Below are 13,059 nucleotides of genomic sequence, written 5' to 3' on the forward strand. Positions count from 1 at the left end.
CTCAACAGCCTGTTTTAAAATGCAAGTTTTACAGTTGCAAAGTTTTATAAACAATTTTACTGATGCAGTCTTTGCATAATACAGTAAGTGAAATTAAACAAATACTTGTAAATCATGGGTAACATCATTACAGCCTATGCACTGGCATAGATGACACCTGATCACCATAGTCAAGATTCTTGTAAACCAAGAACCCCTTATCACTCATAAACATGTACCTTGGTACACAGGTATGTATCACCCAACATAAAGTGTGTTAGAAGCTCTTGTTAGGAAAAAGTAAACAGTCCCCATTCTAGTCAATCAAACTACTGCCTTATAAAAAGGTCAGAATACTATCGGTCACCTCCATGTTAAATAACTTTGAAACAATCACCTTAATTAGCCTTCATTTCCATAATTGCCGATATTGGATAATAGTTTTGCAAAGAGGAAAAATAATAACCGACTAGAAAAATTATTCACAAAGCACCAGCAGTTTGTTGTTTTTTTTTTTTTTTTATAAAGGCTAATTAAGCAATTAATGCTTTAATACAAACAATTAGGAATAGATTTCTAAAAATTTTTTTCTACAGAACCCAGTTTCTTATCCTCCAGAGCTATTATTCTGGTGGCTTTGGGGGAAAATTATGCCAGTCCGATCGAAAATGGCCACATCAGTACAGAAATGCAAAGAGATCTCAAAAGATCTTTTACAGTCGCAGGTTTTTAATCAAAGTGTATAAAATTTTAGTCTAGAAAAATAAGTATAGATTGTATACAGTTACTGTGCTTGGAGACTGAAGAGGACAGTGCACCACTCAAATGGCACAGGCATAGTGAAAAATGCAGATGAGAGTATTCCTTAAAACTGTTGGTGTGTTCTGTGGGTTTGGTTTTTTATTCCTTTCTCATACTTTTAACCTAAATAGGTGCAAAAAGTATCGTTAGGTGGGAATTCTAGTTGCTGGCAAGGGACTGATGAATAGGTGGCTGGAAGCAGCGCACATGTTCCACGGGTGTGCTCTCTCCATCGCCGGACTTCAAATACTTGTCCAAAATAGCAATTATTTCGTCATTCAGAATCTGGAACTTGCGAATTCTCTCAACCATCTTCTTCAAAGGCTGCAAATATAAAAAAAACCAGACACACAGGAATCAGCTTGGGAGATAAAAAGCCTTAGACCCAAAAGCAGCAAATAATGTTGCCTCACCTCTCTCAGCAATGTTATCAATGTTTCCCTTGCACTGCTAATCCAGTGAAAAATCCAAGGTGCGTTTTGTTTTTTTTGACAGTGCTGCTTTTTGTAGAAAAAAGGGCAGTGTACAGCAGCCTTGTCTTAATCTGAATTCACGTATACGAGATGAGAAGCATTAAGAAAATCCCAAATAGCCAGGAAATATGAATTTGCACTGACCGGTCTTCAAACTCCAGTACTAATGCCTTAATCTTTTGTTCCTAAAAACCCCAGTGCCCTCATTTTTGAGGGCAATTGCTACATCTATGCTGCATCAGAGTACAAACAGCTACTTGTTGTCGTCATTGCTACAGTGAAGACAGAACAGACGTTTTCAACTCACCACATTCTTTATAACCTCGTCTTTGCCGTCGTGCTTTTGGACTTTCAACAGGTGGTAGCAGAAATCCAACACATCAAAGCGACGCTGCTGTCCCAAAAGGACGATGATCATACAGCCAGCCCAATGCAAGCCATCTCCAAAGCACTGCCTGCGACAGGAAACACACCACAAAAAGCAAGTTTCATCTAAATCTTCAGAAAGATATCACAAGAAATGCCCAGTAATCAGCCATTATACTGAACCACATATATATATATCACTCTAGAACATGTTAGATATTAATCTAGAAAATACGGCAAAATCTCTAGTAAATTAAGTTCTCTTTCCAGATACCACAAGTGAGGCAAATGGATGCTTAACAAAAAAACAGAGCCCCGCCGCAATTTCACACAACGTAGTTACTCCAAAAACATTTACCCCCCATTAGACTCCAGCAGCATTACATCTCATTTTCAAAGGAAACAAACTGGGAATTCACCACCCTGCTCCCTTGGGCTGCAGGCAAGAAAGGAAGCAAATGTCCTATGCTGTTGCCTCCATAACTGCTCAGTGGAAAGCACGTTACAATTCAACTGTTTTTCAAAATAAGGATATTATCAAAATTAACAAAACCAAAGAACTACAGTTCCTGGTTAACTCATGTTAATCGTCTTCTCTTCCAAATGCTCATTCTTGGTCTTAATGCAGAGAAGAAAATACTTGTTAGAAATGCATGCACCAATGTTCAGCTATTTTAAGTTCAGTGTCCATAAGGGTCTGACTACTATTGAAAGACCCATGCTAGGGCCTGTTTGTCATGGGATCATGCATTATACACTGGCAATACTTAAAACAGAGGGTTATTTTCGTTAAAGATACAATAATATCTGTGTTCACGGCTTATGAGCTGCTCCCAGTGATGGCAGCACTTTCCCTTGTTTTCGCACTAAGCTCTTGCAGACCCGCAAACAAATGCCTCCATTCTAGGCCCCCCTGCCAGTTGCAGGGAGGACAAGCAAAGCACTGTTGCCCGCAGGTGGGCCGTCAGCAGTACGTACTCCACAGTGAACTCGTGCGTTCCCACCGGGATGCAGTAGACGAACTGCATGGCGCTCCAGAGGCGATGGAATTCCACGCACTCGTCCACATGCATCACCCCGTTGCTGGGCAGGGGCCCACGCCAGATGGGATCATCCAGGAAGGAGCGGATCCTCGTCAGGATAACCTCGAACATGGACAGGCCGCAGCAGAGGCGTTCTTTGGTCAGCAAGTCCCCTTCCCTTGCAATTGCTATTTGCTAAGGTGGAGAGAAAGAAAGTGCAAAATCCTGGTAAAAGCCACTTGACCACAAGACTTTATTTAAAACCAAAACCCAAAAAAACAAAACACCACATTTTTCAGTTTCACTTAGTTTATTCCAGGAGAAGTATCTCCTGACTTTAAGTGAGGTCAGAGGCTACTAACCCGGGGTTCAGTTCAGCAGAAAAAAACATTCAGAGAAAATCATAAAAGCCTTTCCAAGCAGACAGGCTTGAAAGGAAGCAACACTAACTGCAGTGATGCTAATCCTGGACTAGTTCCAGGGAAGTTTAAAGAACTCTTTGCCTGAATGGAGGCAGAAGGGAAAACCAAAGCGTTCAGCGCTCTGCTGTTAGTACACGCGGTAGCTCTTCTGCGTATCTCCCTCTGCTGCTGCTGTTTGAGAAGGGAAAGCTCCAAAGACAGCACAGACAGGCTCTGGCAAAACCCATAGATGGCAAAGTCTGTTCAGGCTTGTCCCAGCTCGTGCCATCACATTTGAGAGCTCTCTCCTAACAGCACCTGCTGAGCTGCAGCACATGTGATGACAAAAGCAGTCTGAATTCTGCTTCAGAGCACTCAGCTCTTTGTTTCTACTATTCACATCTCGATCACTTGTAAACCGCCAAGGTTAGTGGAGAATTAATGTACCCCTCACACTGAGAGAAAGGAAAATAGTGCTGTAGCTGCAAAGGCAGGTCAAGAACATTCTCTTTGGTCACCACGTTCCCAGGAAAACTCAACTCGGCTCATTTTCCAAGAGTTTCTAATCATCTGGCTGAGAGGGGAACAGTGTGTTTTAAAATATGTATTAACACGTGCACAAGAAAACTGATGGCTTTTGGTGGAATTTTTGGCACTAGGACCTCCCAGGCTCCTTTTTATACCGAGGCTATCACATAGTGACATACATACAAACTAGCATTTCCCCCAAAACACACCAATTCCACCCCAGTCTCAAATCTTTTAAACTTCTGAGCTTTAACAGCTTTACCAAATCCATGGATCTGGCGGGGGGGGGGGAAATCCTGTTGTGTGAACAAGCTGGATGTACAAGTTGAAGTTCTGACACAGCTATCAGCACTTGTGAAAGAAAGGGCTTTCTAGCGCTCAGAAATTTCTTGAATTGCCTCTGACACAAATGAGAGAGATTACCTGGGGCGTTCCTAGTCTTTCAATGAGAGGAACCAAATGTAGCGGAGCATATTTTGATTCTAGTCTCTTCATTTTAGCATCAAGTCTTTCACCCTCTGAAAGAAAACAAAAAAATAGAGCACTGATTCATTTGTTATTCAACTCAATTTTATAAATTGAAATTAAGGAAGAAAATGCTTTTTTTTACACAATCTTTATTCAGTGCAGTAGAAAACTATGTAAGTTATTTTCATAGGTCTAAACAGTTGGTTAATCTTCAATGTGATTTCAGAAAAATATGTATTGATATTTTAAAAGTGTTGCATTGTATGTGCAGACAAAAAGAAACCAAGGACTTGTAGTAGAATACATTTAATTAACTAAATTGAAGACCAAATACCAGGCTCTATTATGCTGCTGCTAACATAAGTAACTCCCACTTATGCTAGGCCAACTAAATTGTCCTTATCATACATACAATGCTTGACTCTAGAAGGTGGGTACGACAAGGGTATAGCAAGGCTTAAAGCAGTTGGCACCGCCTCATCCCTGGGAAGTGGGAAATGTTCTCCAGCAAAGGGGAAAATACTGTTTACAATGGTGCAGAGGTGGAAGTAGCTATGGTGAGTCTGGAAATATTCTCAAAGATTTTTAGCTGAGGGGTTAGCTCCGAGCAGAACAGATCAGCTGCTCTGGCAGTGATGAAACTGAAAGGAAAAGAGGCAGAGGAGCAACACAGAAAGCAGCAAAGGATGAGGGGGGAAAAGGCAGCTCACTCTCTGATGATGAGGAAAGCAGATGCCAAAGGAAGCAATCCTGCAAACATTCACCACTGCATGCCCAGTTCAATAAAAAGGCAGGTAAAAAAGTCTACGGGGATCAGGGACCACTTGTATTTACTTACTCTGCTGACAGACTTCCTATACCTTGTATGATCATGCCTACCCCATTTAATTGACAATCACGTAAGCTAAACAGCACCTTCGGAAAAGCTTCTCACCACATCCACACAGACAGGTAAAACTGCCCTGGGTATCCATCCCACTTCTCCCCGTCATGGTATTCCTCCTCTTCCTCTTGTAATTTGCACCGAGCCTTGCTAAGAAGCACATATTTTTCAGCCAGGCAAACAGGCCTGAATCCGTTGCCTCTGTCCCGTAATTAACAGCGGTGTTGTAAAGGACGACTGGGGATGGTCACCAAAACAGCAGCAGCAGGCAAGAAAAGTGGAAAGCATTACCCAAGGAAGGTGTTCTCACTTAGCCAATACCTTTGACGTGAACTCTGGGCAGGATATTTTGGAACGGCGCTGCATGCAACAGGTCACACACCTCCTCTAAGGACTGGAATGAAAAGGAAATGAGAGGCATTTAGGACCAAAGACTCCCCAAACCACGCCAGATCCCCAAAACGAGTTTGCAAAAGCACGCCGACACTTGCAGAACACCAGAGGGCAGCCAGCCTCCGCTGCCAGAGCCACCCCGAGCCCTCGCTCTCCTCACGGCATCGCTCCCACAGACAACTTGATTTCACCAGGTTACCCTGGATTCCCAAATAAACCCCAGCAGCTCTCCTCCCACCCTCAGCTGGCAGTTGGTAAAGGACAGGGTACTTATTAAAAAGACTAATGCAGAATGAGTAATTTCAGTGTGAAAACAGCAGACGGCTCCTGCGCAGACAGAGGGGTGAAGAAGATGACTCACTGCTTGGTTATTTTTACCAACACTATTCCCTGTTACATATCATGGTGGGCGCATCTCCCCGCCAGACGGGCTGAGACACAGGACAGCAGCAGTGAGCCACCTCTCAGGAAGTATTTTACATCTTTAAGGATGGGTGGAAGGAAAACAGATGTCTCCCAGTTTTTGGCTGCCGTATGTACAGAGAAAATGCAGAGGTGACCAGCAGCAGACATGCGACTTTGCTATGCCCCTCTCTTCATTTTTGGAGCAGAGGCCCTGCTCATTTGTAATCCTTCAGCACTAATATGAGAAGAGATGTTTGGCAAGGCCAGGGTACCAGGGCTCACATTCCCAAGTCTAATTCCTTCATGTCAACACCATGAAAACGCATGTGCTAGGCAGGCAAGATCAGCAAGACCCACCCACTAGCAGAGATGCACTACAGACCTACGTTTTGCACTGGGGTAAGGTCTAGTTTAGTTATGACAGATGGTCACAATGGAAAAATACTTAAATACATAACAGGGCATCGGGGCACCATCAAGGGCAATAACGAGAAGGGGCAGCAAGCAGGGGTGTATTACTAGAAAGTGTCACCCAAAGAAGGGCATCCAAAAGAAGATACCTCCAGCACTGGTGTCACTTTGGCACACCCTCAAGCAGTGAGGGCCTTCACGTGCCTGGCCTTTCACCACGTACCCCTCTAGCCTGAATCCAAAGTAATCCAGTTTCTCATTTTGTTTGAGCTATCCCATTACTGAATACAGGCTCGCTGCTTGTCGCCTATCCCTCCAATTACTCTCTACCACGAGGGAGGGATCCTCTAACAACATGAACGTGACTCTGAGGAACATCATGTCTTCATTACTTTATCTAACATCGACAGCTTTGATACACCCTAGAGAAGGAGTCTTATGTGAGGATTTATTTTCGTGCAGTGGCAGGCCCCCAGCCAGCTTGCTGAGGAAATGACATAGCTGGTTTGCAGTCAGCAAAGATCTCTACGTCATGGGCAGTCCAGCCTCACAGGCAGCTTGTGCTTGCACAGTGTAGGCAGAGCGTCCTCTACACACAGGCAAGGGATAGACTCCCCACCCAAGTCTCAAACACCGAAGCACAATGCAGGTAGAGGAAGGGAAGGCAGCACACTCGTCGCTTTTCTGGTCCATAAGCAACGCCCACCTTTCCCTCTGTAAGCACCCAAAAGCATGAAGACAAAGAAATTACAGGTCTAGCCATTTTGTTTGAACAGCAGATAATGGAAGAAGAAGGAGAAAAGAAAATGAGAGGTAGGGATAAAGAGCAATTGTAGCACCATGCCCTCAGCAGCAGGCAGCTTCGCATGCTATAAGGTAGAGGCTAGGCATATAGGAAGCAGCTGAAGGGCTGGATGTGTTTCACAGTTTCATTCAAGCAAAGACAGATGAATGTCTGGCAGAGCAGGCACCACATTCAGCCATCCTAGCAGCACGAAGGATGTCCAAAAAGTCCACACTAACTTTGTGATGTTTCAGATGACAAGAAGAATGATAAGCAGCGAAGGAAACAAACAGTACTGGATGCACAACTGACTGACCTAAAGGACTAGCCACCCTGTGACTGACTGCTGGAATACTGTATTTGACCGTAATTTATGACCAAAGTCATAATATTTGATCCTCAGGAACTGCACACAAGGCAGCGTGTCTCACCCAGCAAAGTTAGGCATCCCTGCTGTCTTGCAGGCACGAAAGCCCCTGCAAAACTGCAAGAGATCAGAGCCAGGAACTGTTTCCACCCACCTGCCCATCAGCAAGAGCAAACTTGCAGATTTCAACCTTGTTACATCCGACTTTAGTAAAAAAATCTTGCAAGTACATTTTGAGAGACAGATGGGTTTTAAACTGGTGCAGCAGGCACCTACCAGACTCTGTTCAATGAGGAGGCAAAACAGGACAGCATTTCCCACTTCCCGCAAATTCTGGAAGCAGACGGTCTTCAGTTCTGCATATTCAACGATGTCCTTCAACTGATGGTGAAAAAACTCCAAGATACCTGAGATCAAAAGAGAAGCAAAAAAATTAAATCTCAGGAGCCAGAACAAAATGTAGTGATGATCACATAGGCACACCTGTTAACCTATGAAAGCAGACAAAAGATTCTGGTCATGCAGATAAGAGTCATATGGATCAAGGTTAATGTTTCTTTCTGCCTCCAAAGCACACCGATTTTTCTAAACAATCTGCCTATTCCAAGGTTGCACTGAGTGTGCGTAAATACACAGAGCACAACTAACTGAGGGTGCGGGTTTAGTTTTCTCTCTGTGTATCAGCACATGAGATTTTTATCTCCAGACACGCAGCCTAGAGGAAACTGAAAGGAGCAGTATTTAAATACATGAAAAATCAGAGGTTAGGAAGTGTTAAGCCAGTGGTGTGCTGACCTTTTTAATTGGATAAATTATACAAAATGGAGTGCCCAGCTTCTCACCCCTGGAAGTGAGCCAGTATAAGAGGAAAGAAAATTTCCAGGAGCAGGAAGAGAGACTAGGGCTCTCGTCTGCTGTTAAGTCCTGTTCCAGCCTCTGTCCCCAACCTGCCACACCACCCGATACGTTCCATTCACAGCTGTTTTTTCCAAGGATGAGAGCACCAGCAAGGAGCAGAGCTCTAAAGATACAGGGAACAGGGGGGTGGGGTCAGGCTATGACCCCGACAGTGCCAGAGACAGCCAGAGGTCATCTGCAACCTCACAAAAAAATTAAATGCAGAAATCACAAGTCAAGCTCTGCTGGCAAGGGTGCATCAGATCCTGCTGACAAGCACAGTCAGAACATTGTTTCTCTCAAAGTTTTGCCAAAAGCTGTTAAAAAACAGCTAAATTATGATTTTAAAAACTACATAATTTACATAAATATGTCTTTTACCACCAAGCCTCTCCCAAACAACGGCAATGCTTAACGCACTGGTGGATTTCCAGCTCCTTCCTCCCCAGTCCAAGAGGTTGCGCAGTCCCTTGGTTAGAAACAAGCCCAGGAGACCCCAGGCTTGGCAGCTTCTGCAGGGACTCGATCTGGTCAGCACCACAAAAGTTAAAGCAATGTGCAGGATGGGCGAGGAAGAGCAGAGAACTGCAGTAGGCCAGACAGCTCTCTGGCTTTTCACAAGTTCATTTTTATCAGCATTTTTCCATCTGTCTGCACAAGCCTGGCCCTTTTAAAAAGCCACCAAAAGTCTCAATTGATGACAGAAGAAAATAAATTGTGCAAAGCTTTCGAATTGCATGCTACATAACAGCAGTTCATTTCCATTACACTGGATTAAGTCAGACAGTTAAATCTCCACCCAGTCACATCTAAAGCAATTGAGAGTAGATGAGGAAAGAGAGCGCAGGTGCCCCCAGCACCTTCCCATATGTTCCCTGGGCACAGCTGATGAACACTTTCCATGCAGGAGATCAGACTTCAGTATTTACCCAGCTGAGACGGGAGCATGCAACATAAAATACAGCCTGGAGCATATCTATGCTAAGGAAATCCCTCAAATTCAGCAGAAGAACTTTGAAAACGTACAGTGAAGGACGGACTGTATGGCTAACCCACGCACTTCTACAGAAAGCCTCATGTCATTAAAATTAGTAACATGAAACATCAATAAAGCACATGGCGAGGGAATGCAGGGCGGCTGGCTCTGTTACATCTCAAAGAACTGTTTGTCAATAGAAAATTTGCAGTAAATGAGTGTTCCTGCATACGTTCAGTGGAGATAAACTTCAGACCTAACTTGAGTAGTTTAGTGACTCAACAGAAAAGCAGAACTGAAAAACTAATGGCGACAGGTCAGATGTAACGGGCACTTGCTGAGCTTGACTCATTCAAAGGAAAACACATTTAAGTCTAGCTGGAAGATAGATTTAGTCTAGATTTTAGCTTCTTTAGTCATGCCAGTGCATCACCAACTCCCCCCTTCCCATAACATGGAGACTATGCAATGAAAAAGCTCTGCAAAAGACTGTCGGTGGCCATTAAACCCTGCGGTATAAAGGCCAGTTGCAATTCCCAGGTGTTTGAGCAGCAGTGAGCACTTGCCCACCATGGCAAGAGAGATACTGCAGTGCTGAATACTGGGATTCCTATTTTAAAGATGAGGTGAAAAAGGCAGACTGATATGGCAGAAAAATTTTCACAAAAATTTTTTGATACTAGGAAAAAAAATGCAGAGTGAGGGAATTGAAGCAAACTTTACCACAAGTCTACAGCATGTTTTAGTTAGACACCCTAGTATTTCTTTTGTGTTTTTCTCTGTTGATGAAAGGGCTTCCACACCTATAACGAAAGGTGTTCTAAGGATCTACTGCTAGAAGTCAAGTCAAATACTTTCCTCATACCATGCCCTTCTGGAAGCAAAAGTCCATTGTGTTATCCTGGACTTAGGTCTGTGCCAGAGAGGAAATCAAACCAAAGTATCTACCAATGTTTCTGTTCTTAGTATCCATAGCATATACACAGAGGTTGACGGTGAACTGCCAGTACAGCTGGAAGACTCCCCAAAACACAGTGAGTACTGTAGACTTCACATGGCGTGAAAGCACTACCCGAGCAAGTAGGCTATTGGCTGCTACAGGGGCAGACTTGGGGATGTTTTTCCCTGTCTTGTATGGCGAGTGGGGGGCAATTTGTTGAGAAGTAGAAGCTGAGCAGAACAGCAAGGATGATTCTGCTACTGCAACAGGGAAATGACCATCGGTCATGAAGAGGTTGAAAAGGAGGGGGCGGTTCAGACCCTCCTCAATTCCCTGCCCAGCCTGTGGATTTTGTGGGGAGTTTCAGAAGAGAGATTGATGCCTGGAACGATGTTGAGAAAATTTTATCAAAATTTTCAGCAGCTCTGACGAGAATAACCCATGTCACCTACAGCAAATATAAAGGAGCAGGATGGCACAGAGAGAAACAAGGAGCAGCACAGAGGACTGTGGCTCGCAACAAGGACTGCTGTTACCTAAACCCATACTGAAGGTGCGAGTGGAACCGAAGCAAGACAGTAAGTCCACCCAAAAGCAGCAGGATAGCAGAAGTCAAAGAGGCTTGAGGTTCATACCAGAAAAATTACATATTGTCTTTTACAGTCACTCCAGGTGACAGAGTTCCTCACAAAGTCTTTATCTTTAACAAAGATCCTTATTTCTTCACCCAAAGTCCCAGTCTCCGCATACAGACACCCACACAACATGCTTTCATGGACAAATTGTGTCCTTAGTTTGAAAATCTGACACCTGGTATTTATTAGCACGCAGTTGTTCCAAATGCCACTATCATCAGTGCTCTGCTTCCCCTTAGATGAAGGGCTTGATTTAGCGGCAAGACAGATGAAAGTTTACAGAGCTACATAGGCTACTTTTGATGGAACAGAAATGACACCAAAATCACGATCTACTCCCTAATGGAGTCCTGTGGCAGAAATACATCATCACGTTTTCATTAATGTTTGAGCTATGGCATTCCCAATTACACCTCCATGTACAGCACACAGAACTGTATTTTTGTGAAAAACTATGCATGCATACTGAAGCCCTGCAAAAAGAACAAGTGTCTTAGGAAAGTTAATTTCACTTAACTGCATGCAACCTTCCTCCTTCCCCTAATTTTATTTGTGGTGCAATTTGTAATGTATTGAATTACTTACATATACATAGCATTTTGCAAGGCAAATAAATCAAGGCTTTTTGCTCCTTCTCTCCAAGAAAGGAGTTTTAATTAAACCTCCCTATTCCTGCAGATGGGATGAGGTGTCATAATAATCAATTTTATAATCCCAATTTCTGATTGGCACAGATCTCAGCAGAAGCAAAGGCTGTTGATATAAAATAGATCTAGTCAAGTATAGAAGATTAGTAAAGGATTAGGTTCCATGTCTGCTTCCAAAATCCTATCTCAACAGCACTCAAACAGCAGATGCCAAGTCTCAGCTGTGCAGTCTGTACACTAATTAATTTGGGAAGTCAGACCACACCAACGCATGCAACACAAAGCTGGCTGGATTTCTTCACTTTGGTCACCTTTCGTTTTCTATAAAACTATCTCAATTCACACCTAAAGACTCAAATCAAACACTTTCCAGAGCTTGTAACAATTCTAGTACCTAAAAGATTTGGATGCAAATTGACTATTAATTCTAGAACTGAATTAATAGTGCTAGACCTTGAATATAATTCTTGGTGTAGTTGTGGGCTATTTTCTGCAGAGTACTGACTTGATTATTGTCAAGTAAAATCTGCTAATGTGCAACAAAAATGCCTGCTCCCAAGAAACTGGGTGCTATAATGACCTTTTGTTTATGATCGCTTTCCTAGAGACCTTCAAATGCTACAAATACTGCCTTGGCTCACAGGAGACATCATTAACTCTGTATATCAGCAGTCATGAAACATGAACAGAAATGTTTTAAGGTTTAAGCATATAAATGTATCTGGGAATTATGATCACAGAGCCTGTGCACTGTGTTTATTTTGCTAGAAAGAGATATCCCTGTGTCCTGCATATCTGATCAGTCCTTACTGCCTCCTTTTGCAATCATCTAGGTGATTTGGGTTGCTCCCAAATTTTTTCACGCAGTCTGTGATTCCCTCTCAAATCTTTCTCCAATGGGCAGGTTCCAGAAAAACCTATGAATAAATTCCCTTCGCATTCTTCCCCACAAGGACTCAAGTCATCCTGCCCCTCTCCCAAGAAATTGGGAACTAATTCTCCTACTCATCCAAGTTTGATCAAAAACTTGGGATAATGGGAGGCATTACTAGCCCTTCTGCTGTGCCCCAAGCAATGCTTCCCCAGCAGCCTCTAGCCACTACTGCTCTCCCCCACGTTTCCCGGCCCAGGCTAGCTCCAGTTCCTATTAGACTGTGACCTGAAATATTCCAGAAAAAGGAGGGGTGGAAGACTGTTTTTTGCCAGGCTGCTGTGCTGAAGCAGCTCAGAAGGTGTTGCCAGCAGCACAATCAGCCCAGGGAGAAACAGGAACACAGCAGTGGGCAGCACGGGGCACTGGGAGGCTTCCTCAAACTGCCATGCAAACACACATGCACACACACATCAAGAGATCATGGGCTGGTGGTAATGAGTGTTTTGCCCTGCATCACCTTTTGACGTTTTCTTTCTCTGATTTTTTTTTTTTTTTTTAAAAGAAGAAACATGGAAATGCTGTACTTAGGAAAAAAATGCACCATTAAGCTACTTTCTCACCAAGTTTATATCTTGCTAAGTCCATAGATTTATTTTTTTTTTAAACCTTTCTTTTGGAGGTGTGATACACCAGTGACAAAAATCTAAGCCTGATCTCACAGCAGAGATGACAAACTACTCTCCTCATCACATCCCATGACACTTCAGAGTGGCAGGACACAAAATACTCATTTTTTCAAAAGCAGGAAT

General features: G+C 43.4%; 1 protein-coding gene across 2 annotated transcripts in view; it reads right to left on the reverse strand.

Moving 5' to 3' along the window:
- Positions 1 to 478: 478 nt before the first annotated feature.
- Positions 479 to 13,059, reverse strand: part of CYFIP1 (cytoplasmic FMR1 interacting protein 1) — a 62,307-nt gene continuing 49,726 nt past the window's right edge. For both annotated transcript variants that reach the window (XM_010287231.1, XM_010287232.1), the window contains 6 exons: positions 7,558 to 7,688; positions 5,243 to 5,315; positions 3,994 to 4,088; positions 2,598 to 2,836; positions 1,561 to 1,708; positions 479 to 1,104 (listed from right to left, as the gene is read on the reverse strand). In XM_010287231.1, coding sequence (XP_010285533.1) covers positions 940 to 1,104; positions 1,561 to 1,708; positions 2,598 to 2,836; positions 3,994 to 4,088; positions 5,243 to 5,315; positions 7,558 to 7,688 — 851 coding nt within the window. In that variant the 3' untranslated portion in view covers positions 479 to 939. The remainder of the gene's footprint in view (positions 1,105 to 1,560; positions 1,709 to 2,597; positions 2,837 to 3,993; positions 4,089 to 5,242; positions 5,316 to 7,557; positions 7,689 to 13,059) is intronic.

Source organism: Phaethon lepturus, unplaced genomic scaffold (assembly GCF_000687285.1).
Source record: "Phaethon lepturus isolate BGI_N335 unplaced genomic scaffold, ASM68728v1 scaffold7455, whole genome shotgun sequence".
Classification (NCBI taxonomy): domain Eukaryota; kingdom Metazoa; phylum Chordata; class Aves; order Phaethontiformes; family Phaethontidae; genus Phaethon; species Phaethon lepturus.